General features: G+C 42.6%; 2 protein-coding genes across 3 annotated transcripts; both read right to left on the bottom strand.

The window, feature by feature from the left end:
• Positions 1-6: 6 nt before the first annotated feature.
• Positions 7-4,690, bottom strand: LOC116377254 (selenide, water dikinase 1-like). The gene is made up of 8 exons (XM_031838843.1): positions 4,300-4,690; positions 3,495-3,598; positions 2,884-2,991; positions 2,500-2,654; positions 1,594-1,684; positions 1,367-1,466; positions 406-618; positions 7-300 (listed from the first exon to the last, which is right to left on the bottom strand). Exons 1-8 carry the CDS (start codon positions 4,574-4,576, stop codon positions 50-52), a joined length of 1,299 nt encoding a protein of 432 aa, XP_031694703.1. The 5' UTR covers positions 4,577-4,690; the 3' UTR covers positions 7-49.
• A 927-nt stretch (positions 4,691-5,617) lies between these two features.
• LOC116377253 (NF-kappa-B essential modulator-like) lies at positions 5,618-13,893 on the bottom strand. 2 transcript variants are annotated; one of them, XM_031838841.1, is made up of 10 exons: positions 13,264-13,893; positions 12,951-12,998; positions 9,817-9,919; positions 9,559-9,674; positions 9,306-9,458; positions 8,993-9,065; positions 8,764-8,898; positions 7,589-7,725; positions 7,112-7,188; positions 5,618-6,775 (listed from the first exon to the last, which is right to left on the bottom strand). In XM_031838841.1, the coding sequence occupies exons 1-10, from the start codon at positions 13,335-13,337 to the stop codon at positions 6,603-6,605; spliced, it is 1,089 nt and encodes a 362-aa protein (XP_031694701.1). In that variant the 5' UTR covers positions 13,338-13,893; the 3' UTR covers positions 5,618-6,602. The 2 variants fall into 2 exon arrangements, with proteins under 2 accessions (XP_031694701.1, XP_031694702.1); XM_031838842.1 differs by lacking the exon at positions 12,951-12,998.
• Between the last annotated feature and the right edge of the window lie 21 nt (positions 13,894-13,914).

The following is a 13,914-nucleotide window of genomic DNA, read 5'->3' on the forward strand; positions in this document are numbered from 1 at the left end:
ACACACACACACACACACACACACACACACACACACACACACACACAGTCTATGACAGATTGGGGCTGGGAGCGGGGCTGGCGGAGTTGTTATCCTGATTGGCTGCCTGGCTTCCTCGTGGTGGAACCTCGATAATGCGGGGCTTGTCAATAATGCGAGCGCGGCGGTCGCCTTTCTCTACGATTCCGATTATCCACGCTCCACCCGCCGCCCCCTGACCTCCAGCTGCTGAGCTCTGGCTCTTCATCTCCGAGCAAAACTTGGCCGCCTGCTCTCTGGGTAGACACACCAGCAGCCCGCCTGCAGGGGAGGAGAGGGGATGGATTTCAGGTCAACACTTGTTTGAATAATATATGGTCTACTTTATATAGAAATACAGACAACAGTTGATCTCAGTTTTCATACCAGAAGTCTCAGCTGAGGTGCCCTGAATTAGGTTGAACAGGTTTCCACAGGCTTTACTGATGGCAGCCATCTTGGCTAAGATTGGTAGGTTGTGGATCACGAAGGCCACCTCGTTCCGTTGCTGTGATGCCAGGTTGTTTGCGTGTCCCAACAACCCAAAACCTGTCACGTCTGTTGCAGCGTGAGCCTGGAACTTGTGCATTAGGCCTGCCGCTGGAGACATGAATTCACTTCAGAAACTTGGATCACAACAAAAAGTCACAGAAAGATTTCAACTGGACGAAACCAAATAGGCCAATGCATGTTCAGTCAACTTATTTGTGTTTATTGATTCTTGGCAAAGTAGCTTAGTGGTGCATGAGCGCCACCAGGTGGACTGATCTTACTAATTAGTGAGGAGTGGAGGTGGGTTATAAAACCCTCCATCATGCTGCCAGCCAGCTGCCCTTACTGACCACGTGTGAGACAGCACAGAGATGAGACTGTTCCTACTAGATGCTGCAATAGCATCAGAAGTTTTTTTTCTCGCTCTGTAAGAGTTTGATTGACAGATGGTTCACTTTCCCCGTTTTTTTTTTTTTTGTTTTTTTTTTGAAAGTTCAGTTTCCAATGACGGTTTCTCAGATGTTTCTTTGGAACAAACCATGTGGCGGGTCAGGATGGATTGTAATCGGGCTTCAGTCTCATTATGGTTTACTTAGGAGCCGCTGCCAAGTGCAACACTTAGTGGTAGAATTTGGTACACCGGTCCAGTGTTCGGCTTAATAACTGCTTTGAAAATGTTTACACAGGTCCAACCCCACTCACAACTAAAGTAAAGACCATGAGGCTGAGAGTAAACTCAGATAAGTGGTGCAGAACCACATAGAACCAGCCATTAAAGCATCCCTCACTTGTAATTGAAAGAGTCGGTACATATCTGTGACCAGTGATAACTGCAGAGCAACAGAGCACAGTGTACCTGTGCGGTTGAGCGTTGCCATGGAGAACATGGCTTCCTGATAGGCCTCTTTGACTTCCTCTTTTGTGACGACTAGCTTGATCTTGTTCCACTTTTCAGTCTGTAAAAACAGAGACAGGAGTGTGAGGAGTGAGAGCACAGAAACTGGTCAATATAATGACAACACGACTAAAGGTAGAAACGATATAACACACGATACTGTTCATGTGAGCGGAGCCATGGCTGACCTGATCGAGCCACTGGTGAGCATTCACAGCCACCTGCGTCCCCAGAGGTTTGGTTAGAACCAGGACGTCCCCTGGAACAGCACCATCCGGCCTGAGAAACAAGATGGAGCATATTACATATCAACTAAAAGCCCTGATTAATAAAGAGGTGGAGTCCTTCAATGGGCCAGTTAATGCCTTCCTTGATCAGTATGCATGTTGTTTCTAAATACACTTGGCTATGCCCTGAGAGTAAAGTGGTACATTTACAACAACAAAAAAGCTAAAATAGTATGTTGGCCTTATTCAGTAATGTCTGCTTCTGATCATTTGTTGATTCTAGGCAAAATTCACGAGAATTTCCTTTTTGCCAAGTATAATTTGATTAGGTCATCCACTGCAGGAATAATACACGGCAAGCAGGGCCGTCTGTGGTGGTTAACGTCCTTCCATAGTTTGACAAGCTATTGCACTTTGCTGAACTTCTGTTGCAGACTGCGTGCACACACTTACCTACGTTGTTTACAAACTGTAAATGGGTCTAAATAAATAAACTTCACTAAATGTCCACTGTGGACAAAGGTCTATAGATCAGAGGGACATGTTGAGTTAGTGTTGAGGCTGTGGCAGCTGTCATCAACACAGAATAATACCAACAAAGCAGGCTTTCATTATTTCTATACAACCCCTTCTGGCTGAAATCAACAAGGTCCACTACATTCAGGTACGGGCTGATGAAATGCATTCTGGGAAACCTAAGACATCTCTAACTGAAGTTCAACTTACATGAGGCAAGGTGTGTGTACACGAAAAAGGGGATTTTAAATGCCTCATCACTAAATAACACGAGATATCAAAGAATGAGAGCCTTTCATTGTTACAAGTTACCAAAGATGCAGAGACACAGCGACTGTTTAACGGACTCACATGATGAACTCATTAGGCTGGCAGACGACGGATGCGACTCCTCCCACGATGATCCAGGGGTTGATCACGGTCTGGCCACCTGTCACAGAAGTCCCCCCCTCCTCTGCTGCATCACGGAACCCTTGAATCATCTGCGGCATCACCCGCTCACGGTCCTGTGCCATACATGCACACACAGACAGCCGTGAATCATGATAGAACACCCTACTTCACCTCGAAGAAATCCACATATATATATATATATGTGTAAAATCCACAAGTCAAAATTCACTTCCAAACATATAATGCACTCATTGTAACGCGTCTCCCAACTAGATTAGTAGAGGAGACGCAACATCGATGAATGAAAGCAAAGTGTCCACCCAGGAACACACATAATGCTACCTTGTCGTTCATCTTCTGGCTGACACTCAGTAGCATCAGCATGTTGTCACACTCCGTGATGCCCATGGCGTAGAGATCACTGAGGACATTAGCGCACGCTATCCTGCCCTGAGACAGACAGATAGACAGAGAATGTGACAGAGAGCAGAAAACTAGTCAAAACAGGCAAGGTGTTGATAAGATATGAAGGGGGAGGGACTTGAGATCACAGTGAACATGACCTTTAACCTCAAAACTCTAATCAGTTCATCCTTGAGTCCAGCAGTGCTAAATTAGAAAATATTCCTTCCAGGTGTTGCTGAGATATTGCGCTCACGAGAGCGGGATGTAAAGACAACCCGAGAACATCGTGCCTTCGGCCACAGTTTTCCAACATGCAGCGGCGTGAAAACATTAAAATCCATATTGCTTATGTAAAGCAAGCTCAAAGTGCAGATGACTTACGCACAAATCAGGTTCACATTGTGCAGCCGATTACTGTTGCTATACTGTACATATTGAACAGATATTACATATTGTACATATTGCTTAAGAGTGCAGTTCTTTTAGGGCAAGGGGGAAAAAGGCAATAAAAACCCACGTATGAGAGTGCATCACAAAGGAAAACACACCATCATGTAGGGATCCTCCACCAGAGGGTAGAAGAAGTCTGTGGTCTGGACCAGGGAGAGCCCGCCATGCCGCAGAGGAATCACACAGCAGTCCATCCCTACACCTGAAACAATGTTTTGCAATGAAATACAACAGCCTTGCAATAATTACGAACTCCTTAGTATTATTAGTTGGTGTATTTTATTTTGTTGAGTGTGAGAATACTGCGTTATTAGTTTGTATGTGTACTAGTGGCGGTGTTGTTTACTAAAGGTAGTATTTTTTGAATGACGGTTATATGAAATTGCGTTTCAATGCTGGAGTTTGTGTTTGTGGTCACTCAGTAGTTAGCTACATACAAAGCTGTCCTCATACTATTGCTACGCCTCTAAAAGCAGTAAACTAAACAGCACTTCCACTCAATATTGTGAAACTCTTTTACTAGTGGAAATGTTTGACCAAAAGCGTGAACTTTGCACTGAACGCATCGAAATATTTCTGCTGAATCATACCTATGGTAACTTGACAACTCGCGTAACTTGTGTCCTCTTAGCTAGTTAGCGCGGTTACTAACGTGATCTATTGCATATTTTATGCTCATTAATAACTTAACACTGTAATTAGTTTATATGTTAACACATTTAATAGCTTAGGACTTAAACAAATAGTCTTTATTCACCCATAGCTGCCCATCTGTCATATGAGCTGCCATATGACTTAACACAAGCTAACATTGTTAGCAACAGTTACGCTAGATTACTGACATTAACCACCAGGGTTTCTGACATGGGAGCTAGCTCTGCTAATTCCGACTTTGTTTCTTACCGAGTCGAGGGCCGGACAATTGTTGGCCGAACTCTGATGCTTGGTCTCCGGCCTTCCCTGTCCCGTCGGCCCGGTCCGCCTCCAGTCCCGCCAGGAGTTTGAGCAGAGCCTCCTGCGGGACCTTGCAGCCTCATCCTTTCAAGTCCGAAAACGCTGTGAGACGGAACCCGCGCTCCAGGCCGTGTTCCTCGGGTTTGAAAGGTTTGTATCCGGGGGGAAAACACCCCTCGGCTCCCACAGCCTCTGCCGAGGGAGGCGGGGAAGTTGAGCCTGACATGCCTGGCTAAAGACCACTTCAAACACACAACGCCAGTCGCGTACACCGGCAGATAAAGACGCAAGGATGAATGGCGCGTGTGTCCGGCGAGCGCTGGTTGAAACAAGAGACTAGTGTAAATTCAAACCGGACCAATGCAACTTCCTGTCAGAACCTTCGCTGTGTAAATCGATACAGTGCATATCTATACAAGATTCATGGATTAATTTATTCGTGGATAGACTGCACACTTACACCAAATGCCTTTGAATTTGGAGTTGAATTACTACATTAGGAAAAACGCAAATTAAAGTCATAGCGACAGCACAGTCGTGATGAGATACAGGCGTATACGTCTTACTTTGAAGGCGGAATTTACTATTTCCGGTCTCTTTTTGTGTCTCGCTGTTCAACTTGACGCAGCACAGTACGGTTGTAAACGTCACATCTGACCTGCCCTCGCACACAGCAAGTTATATCACTGCCATTTATATGATGTCTGTTACGAGATATGAACTTTAAAACTATGTAAGACAATTGCCGTTGAGATGAAGTGAACATAAACTAAAAGAACAATTGTGATTTTCACCGAATCGTCGTAAATCACAGGGGGGCCTGAGGGGTCCAACCCCTTGATAGTATTTCAGACCCCGTGAAAGCCTCAATTGCAAAATTTTGGTGGGGGTCTCTAAAATAAGACTATTTTTAACTTGCAGTTGTTCCTAAAATGTATCTTCGCGTACTAACGCCCAGCAGTTTTCATTATTCAAACTGCAAAAAATGTATTCACATGCGTATATGAATTGCGAGTGTGAGGGACGGTTTAATGCAGTTACGTTAATTGACACAGCCAGCCAGACACGCAATAGGTTGCTCAAAGCGAGCCTGTCCTCACGTCTTTTTGTGAACCTAAACGGACCCCGTTTGGACAAATTTGATCCTATGACGCTCGCGAGAACCTGGACTAAAGCAGGACGTTGTCTCTCCTCTTCTTGGATACCAGGGCATGGAAGGATGGACAATGGGTGCACGACAAAACACACTCAAGGATGACTGAAGAACTGATTTCTCATTATTTTATTTCGTAAATCTTCCAACAGTTTTGAAACGAGATTCTTTGCCCCAAATGATCTATAATTACTGACAATATTCACACAAAGTTTAAAAGACCCTCAATGTGCTTACCTTGGGATAGATACATAGCTAGGTGCCACAGGTAGAGAGAAGACAGAATAAGGGGCACACACAGAGCCATGTTGTGTTAAAGGTCAGGTCTAGCATCAGAGATAAAGCAGTGGTCTACACAGGCACAGAACAGAGAATGGCTACTTTTTTTCAATAAGAGTAAATCCATCTCTAATACATAATACAGGTTTTGAGGCAATGTAGACAGCAACATGTATGACCAGAACATATTTGAATATTCTATATTATTTAAAGCTCACTAGGTTATTCACATTGTCATGTGTTTTCTCCTTTGGAGGGAAAAGTACCCCTCTGAATTGTCACTTGTTTCACCTTATGCCCAATGATTACTAATGTGTATACAACGGATGATGCAGTCAAACACACGTATTGCACAGTATGTAGTTACCTCCTCGGTTGAGGAGGGACGATATATCAGGGATCATAAACATATACTGATGAACAGGTGCATCAGTGTGCCATCTAAGAGGCTAGGCATGGGGGAGGGGGGGTGATTAAGAGAAATAAGAATGACGAGAAAAGGACGGGTTGCAGAAATGGAAAAGCTACAGCAGATTTGGAATCCACGGAGCACCTCTGGGAACATACCATGCTGATTATCTGGCTGTCATTCTTTTATTTCTTTCATCTGATTGATGCTGGTCATTTTTAAAATGGTAAGATCCACAGTATGTATTCAGGTTTGTTTCTTTACATGGCAGAGGGAGTAAGGTGCAACTACCAACATGTTTTTCCAGGATGTGCAGAGAGTAGACACAAGGACCGTCAATATACTGTATGTATATATATACTGTATATATCTGTGTGTGTTGGCGTCATGGCGTGCTGAACTATGCTCATGTTACTGTATACAGTCCATGACATGTATCTGCAGCGTGTCCATATCTGGAGCCTGGTAGTGGCACTTAGGACAACATAAATCTGGCAGCTCCTCAGCTCCGGCTGCCCCTTGATCACCGACTGGTATCAACCCCTGATTTCGGAACGAGGGGGCAGGGGGCACCGTGTTGAAAGCTGCACCGGGGAAAGAAATTATGTTAAAACAACTTCTTACCAGGAATAAACACCTTGATAAACCCATTAAAAAGTTCTATTTCCCTTTTTTTGTTTTCAGTCGACCAGAAATAGCCATTTTCTTGAATAGGCAGGAGTTTCATTGGTAAGCTGCACAACAGCTAGTAGACAATACTCAGTGGTGAGAAGTAACCGTACATGTACTTAAATACTGTGCTTTAGTACAGTGGTTCTAACCTGGGGCCACACAGGCTTCTCTGACATTTCAATGCATGCATGAAAGACTTTACAACCAATACATTCAAAATAACATGCGCATAGATAACAGTAATGTACCTTGTGGAGGGGGAATGTGTGGGGCCCGCGTTGGGAAGTCTTCCACGTGCCTCAGCTTCATTTGCTCCATACGTGCACTGAAACAGAGGTGGACCAATACAACCGTCATGTGTAATCACAATTTAAAGAATGTCCAGAAATATCAATATTTCTTCATACACAGAGCAAAGTTGTAGCTTTAGCTCCGACTTCAGATATGAAGGGTCATTCTGGATGATGTGCCAACAGCCCTGCCTTCAAACACAGCTGCAGTAAAGCTAAAGTCACCTCGAAATGCTGATTAGAAGGCAGGGGAGGAATTCAGCACACAATGACTATGTAACCCTGGATCAGAAATGACAGCAAGAAAAACTGTATGTCTGGTGCATAAACATCCACACGCCCACATTCAGGACACAAATAATTATCATAATGCAAAAGGAGCTGCATTGTGCTCTCCCCCCCTCTCGCAGATAACTTTGTTTTTGTTGTTTTTACCGTGATGTGGCTTCCTGTTTGTGCCTGTCAATCTCAGACAGGGCCTGAGTCAGCTGATCCTGCAGCTCCTCCTTCTTCTGGTTCAGCTTCTCTCTGGCTTCTCGCTCTGCTAGGAAGTCTGCTTTGTAGATCTCAGCCTGCAGGAACACAAAGACAGTGAGAGAGGGAGGGAGACGCCGCTATTTAGTTTCAGTTCAATGTACTTGTGCTATATAAGCATGTTAAAATGTGGGCGCGGCTGATTCAGGCTGATTAGCACCTGACAAGTAACTCATAGGACGGGCTAAATGAACTGCCATGATGCTCAGGATGATTTCCAGTCAAGTGTTTACTTAGCTTAAAGGCTAACGTTGGTATTTTTAAACTGGGCCCTATTTTCACCATGTTTTTGTGTCTAAACAAATCTTTAAAATTACTTTTTTCTCAGACTGAGCCAGAAATCTCCACTTCAGTAGCTTACATTCACAAACTTTACAGTTCCCTTCCTCTCTATATTCTGAAGTTGTTTACAGAGGGGTTTGTTCATATATCATCCATAGCCTGATTTATACACGATTCACACTAAAAACACGGAGAAAAAGGATGAAGAAAGAAAATCCAAAATTCCCTCTGCAAAAACCTATGACTAATATGTCAACAAAATGAAACAAGAATTTTGAACCTGGCTTTATCCAATGTTCACATTTATGTTCTGGACATTTATGCATATGAGCACAGATTTAATAAGACAATGCCTCATTTACATATTCACACCTACATATTCAGAAAACTAATAATACCAAAAAAAGTATGTCTTAGTGTCAGTAGTCACATGTTTAAGTGCTATGGTGAAATCTATTAGTTTAATGTTTGCCCTATTCACACAACATAGTATTATACTGCATTTACTGTTACCACCAAAAAACACTGTGTGACAACCCTCTAGCAGAGAGGTGGTTGTTTACAGCTGAATATAGTCGTATAAACCAACTAAAGACCCAAATGACTATAGATGGAAGAAGTCAGTAGCAGTGCCCTGTGTGACTGCACACAGTTACAAACAGTGATGCGTCCATTGGTATTTACTAAAGTGAACACTGAGGCGATACTTTGCTTGATAAAAATGAACAAACTACACAGTCTCCATGAAGAAAGAGATTTGTGTGCAGTTGTGCTCCACAGCTGTGTGACTGTACCTGTGCAGTGAGGACCGGAACAGTCTCCAGGGAGCCTTTCTGTTGCTCCACCTCCTCCTTCAGTTTATCAATCAGGTCCTGCTTCAGGGCCAGCGCTTGCTCCGCCTCCTCTAGTCGGCTGCACAGATCTCCTCCCTGGAAGACAAACACAGACAGATGTTACCACATGAATCCAGAATCTAAATAGCAAAAGTAATTTGAGTAAATAGATGTTTGGATGTGTTTTTACCTCACTCTTCAGTTTAGAATCATAGTCTCTAAAGAGACATGTGTAGGCATGTTGCAACTGGGTCAGTTTTTTCCTGAGAAAAAAAAAAAGGATGCAACATTTTTCCATACAGTATTGTTATCAAATATCCGATGTGCTGCTAACAGTATTGAAGAATTTTGAACTAAATCAGGAAGTATTTATTACCACAGTGAAGCATTCAACATCACATTTTTAGAAGGAAAATTGAGCATGACAACTGTGTTGCATTGTTACAGACACCTTGAAGGCCTGAAAATAATAATGATGTGAATGATTTGTGTGTTGGACCCACTTCTCCTCTGTGACGACGTGTCTCTCGGTCTTCAGGGCCTGCTCCAGGCTCTGGGTCTGCAGCAGCAGCTTGTCCATGGCCACATGATGCTGCTTCCTCTGCTGCTCCAGCTCCCGCTCTGCCACCTGCAGGGCCTTCATCTTACTGCACAGCCTAACACAGATAGAGAGGAAAAAACGTCAACACACATGCACACCTACAGGTGAACACAGAGAAGCCTTATGTATTCACTTATGCCGTCATGACAGCTTACTTTTCTTCCAACACTTTGCGTTCATGCTCGCTTTTCTCCAGGCAGCTCCGTCTCTCGTTCAGCTCTCCTAAGAGGGAAGTTGCTTGAGCTTTTAGAGCCTCACAGTCCTTGGCCAGCTGTAAAAATATGGAAAGCTTTAAGTTATCGGGGTAGCAGTTGATATTTTAAGGCTGCTTGCTACAGCTCCATCATCTAGTAGTTGACGATTTAAACATCTTGGATTGAGGAGTAAAAACCAAAGCAGTTTACAGTTCATACCTGGGCACAGTCCTTGTCCTTCTGTTTGAGCAGAGCTTCAGTTCTGTCCCGCTGAGCTGAGCTCTTCTGCAGGTAATCAAGCTTCTCCTCCAAGTCACGATACCTACGGACACAACAGATCATGACTAAACTGGGGTAAATACCAATATATATACACAAATATGTATCACTATGATAAGGTAGGGCAAACACATGATCATTTTTGTATCGGAATTGTAATTTTAACCCTTGTGCCTCACTTTAAATAAATTGCTCTGATGTGACGAAAATGTCTGCTTTAAAAAACAGCCGCAAAATATGTCATGTATTAGCATTAACGCGGATTTGGATGCATTTGTATTTCTGCTGTAGTGTCACATATATTTAAAAAATAAATAAATAAAATAAAAAAAATAAATAAAAAAAATCACTTAATTTTTTTAACCAGCATCAGTCCTGATCATAACTACCAAATATTAATTGATTTTCAGAATTTTCACCATTTAAAAGCCAGTTTCTTGCCACTGTGGTTTTTCATGAAAATGAAAACACAAAACTTGAATTATTTTCTGTATACCATTTCTTTTTTCACAGTCAGGGATATGTCACTGATTAGCAACAAAGACTCAATCAAAGACTGCAGTGCTCCATATTACAGCAGCAAAGCCCCTCGTGGAAACCAGGAAAATAGCATCCGTTTGCCCCAGAGGACAAACATGAGAACATGATTCAGTCCCGTGGAAAATAGTTAAAAATACCATTTTGAAGCCAGGGCTGTAGACTGAAAGCCTGATGTAATATAATGCATGATTTTATTCTGTTATGGTCATGGGACCAACCATTGTGGTTTTAATGGGTTTCCATGGGAACATTTCTGTCCCCAAGAGTCTGAGTCAGTGTATCTTGCTACAGTTTATTATACTTTTTGTAGGAGCTGAGGTTGAACTGAACTTACAGAATCTGAAGAAAAAAACCTCACACCCTTCCCAACATATATGCATACACACAACTAAAATACTTCTATAAGAATCAAGCCAAACATGTCCCTAGTGAGGGTTAATACAATGTAGACCACAAATACAGGCCTCATTATATTTAAAGAAAATAATTGTATAAATACTGCACTCAAATCATCCCACTCAGCAATATTTGTGAAACTATTTTCTCTCCAATTGGGTTTGCCAGTATGATGTTAAAAAAGTAAGTAACAAACACTCTAATGTAAAGACCTGCAAGTTTGAAGGAAATTAAAATGCCTTGATCACTGAATGAGTAATACATTGTAATGGTATATATATATATACACACAGTTGTGTGAAAAAGTGTTTGCCCCCTTCCTGATTTCTTATTTTTTTGCATGTTTGTCACACTTAAATGTTTCAGATCATCAAACAAATTTAAATATTAGACAAAGATAACACAAGTAAACACAAAATGCAGTTTTTAAATGAAGGTTTTTATTATTAAGGGGAAAAAAAAAATCCAAACCTACATGGCCCTGTGTGAAAAAGTGATTGCCCCCTAAACCTAATAACTGGTTGGGCCACCCTTAGCAGCAACAACTGCAATCAAGCGTTTGCGATAACTGGCAATGAGTCTTTTACAGCGCTGTAGAGGAATTTTGGCCCACTCATCTTTGCAGAATTGTTGTAATTCAGCCACATTGGAGGGTTTTCGAGCATGAACCGCCTTTTTAAGGTCATGCCACAGCATCTCAATCGGATTCAGGTCGGGACTTTGACTAGGCCACTCCAAAGTCTTCATTTTGTTTTTCTTAAGCCATTCAGAGGTGGACTTGCTGGTGTGTTTTGGATCATTGTCCTGCTGCAGAACCCAAGTGCGCTTCAGCTTGAGGTCACGAACAGATGGCCGGACATTCTCCTTCAGGATTTTTTGGTAGACAGCAGAATTCATGGTTCCATTTACCACAGCAAGTCTTCCAGGTCCTGAAGCAGCAAAACAGCCCCAGACCATCACACTACCACCACCATATTTTACTGTTGGTATGATGTTCCTTTTCTGAAATGCCGTGCTACTTTTACGCCAGATGTAATGGGACATACACCTTCCAAAAAGTTCAACTTTTGTCTTGTCAGTCCACAGAGTATTTTCCCAAAAGTCTTGGGGATCATCAAGATGTTTTCTGGCAAAACTGAGACGAGCCTTTATGTTCTTTTTGCTCAGCAGTGGTTTTCGTCTTGGAACTGCCATGCAGGCCATTTTTGCCCAGTCTCTTTCTTATGGTGGAGTCATGAACACTGACCTTAATTGAGGCAAGTGAGGCCTGCAGTTCTTTGGATGTTGTTCTGGGGTCTTTTGTGACCTCTTGGATGAGTCGTCGCTGCGCTCTTGGGGTAATTTTGGTCGGCCGGCCACTCCTGGGAAGGTTCACCACTGTTCCATGTTTTCGCCATTTGTGGATAATGGCTCTCACTGTGGTTCGCTGGAGTCCCAAAGCTTTAGAAATGGCTTTGTAACCTTTTCCAGACTGATAGATCTCAATTACTTTGTTTGTCATTTGTTCCTGAATTTCTTTGGATCGCAGCATGATGTCTAGCTTTTGAGGATCTTTTGGTCTACCTCACTTTGTCAGGCAGGTCCTATTTAACTGATTTCTTGATTGACAACAGGTGTGGCAGTAATCAGGCCTGGGTGTGGCTAGAGAAATTGAACTCAGCTTTCCAAAGATGTGATAAACCACAGTTAATTTATGTTTTAACAGGGGGTGGCAATCACTTTTTCACTCAGGGCCATGTAGGTTTGGATTTTTGTTTCCCCCTTAATAATAAAAACCATTTAAAAACTGCATTTTGTGTTTACTTGTGTTATCTTTGTCTAATATTTAAATTTGTTTGATGATCTGAAACATTTAAGTGTGACAAACATGCAAAGAAATAAGAAATCAGGAAGGGGGCAAACACTTTTTCACACAACTGTATAATACAACATGACAGAAACAGAAAATGTAAAGCATGCCTTATTTGGAAGTCAACAACTGACAAAAAAAATAGACATACAGGAAACAAACTGAGCATGACAATAAGAGACAGGCAGGTGGCACAAGTAACAGCCACACAGCAGCGAAGAGACAGAACTGTAGCAACAAGGCATGCACACGGTGAGAAAAAGAAAGCCACACAGAGCTGTGGGCTCACCTGCCCTGTGTGGCCTGAAGCTGCTCTGTGAGTTTAGCCAGGCTAGAGCTGGAGGAGGGAACAGAGAGAGAGGGAGGAGGAGGAAGACGTCGCAAATTTATTAGGAGGAAGAAGTGCAGAAATAAAAAGAGCATGCTAGTGTCCTTCTGCCATTCACTCTTGTCTGCAGGTATACAGTATAGTTATGGTTAATTAAACAGCACTCAGTCCAAAAGCTGTTAATGACCACTAGTTAAACACAAAGTCCATTTAGTGCCATTAGTTTCAAACAATGCACTGAGGTATTTTGTAGCCGGAGGAAACTGCGTCATACCAGTCAGAGGAGTGCTGTGCCTCAGAGCGATGCTGAACAACCTCCTCGGTAGCGCTGCTGGCCTGTAAAAACATTCATACAGTCTATGAGTCTATGAGATCAGCGATAAGGCAGCAGATCGTTGTGTCCATTGCATCTCTATTGTACATGGAGACATCTTGGTTTATCTGATTGTGCCTCATTCCAGTCCTGAACTCTTTTAAGCCTGATTCAACCATATAAAGTACTTTGTTGCTTTGTTTTGAAAAGCGCTGTATAAAAAAACAACAATTATTCGTATCATAATTGAACATACAAAAGGCCTTGTGCATGAACCACTTGTTTTTAAGTCGCACTTGCAAGTGTGATTTCAGAGACCTTGTCATATTCACCAGTTCAGAACTTTCTCTTCGGCTCTGGCCTGTCCTACGAGTATGCCGACAGTGTGCCATCCACCAGAGTGAGAGAGACCTATCGTCGCATATAGCCATTGTTTTAGTTCAATACTCAATCTGAATTAATTCAGACTTTAAATGTGTAACCTAAATCAACTTGTGTGAGTTTGACAGCCCAGACGCTGTTATAGCCATCTATGCTCTCTTCAAACTCATCAGACTCCACTGACAAAAACATTTGACCTGGCAGGACACAGGAGCTGCTGACTACGCTGCC

This window comes from Anarrhichthys ocellatus, unplaced genomic scaffold (genome assembly GCF_004355925.1).
Source record: "Anarrhichthys ocellatus isolate YVR2014 unplaced genomic scaffold, GSC_Weel_1.0 scaffold1067, whole genome shotgun sequence".
NCBI lineage: Eukaryota > Metazoa > Chordata > Actinopteri > Perciformes > Anarhichadidae > Anarrhichthys > Anarrhichthys ocellatus.

Bases quoted from the DNA above. Each gene is read 5' to 3' on its own strand.
- LOC116377253 (XM_031838841.1), bottom strand. From the start codon at position 13,337: ATGTTTTTACAGGCCAGCAGCGCTACCGAGGAGGTTGTTCAGCATCGC. The intron at 9,066-9,305 runs GTGGGTCCAACA...TTTTTTTCTCAG, and splicing joins CACGTCGTCACAGAGGAGAA to GAAAAAACTGACCCAGTTGC. The intron at 6,776-7,111 runs GTACATTACTGT...TCCCCGGTGCAG, and splicing joins ACACATTCCCCCTCCACAAG to CTTTCAACACGGTGCCCCCT.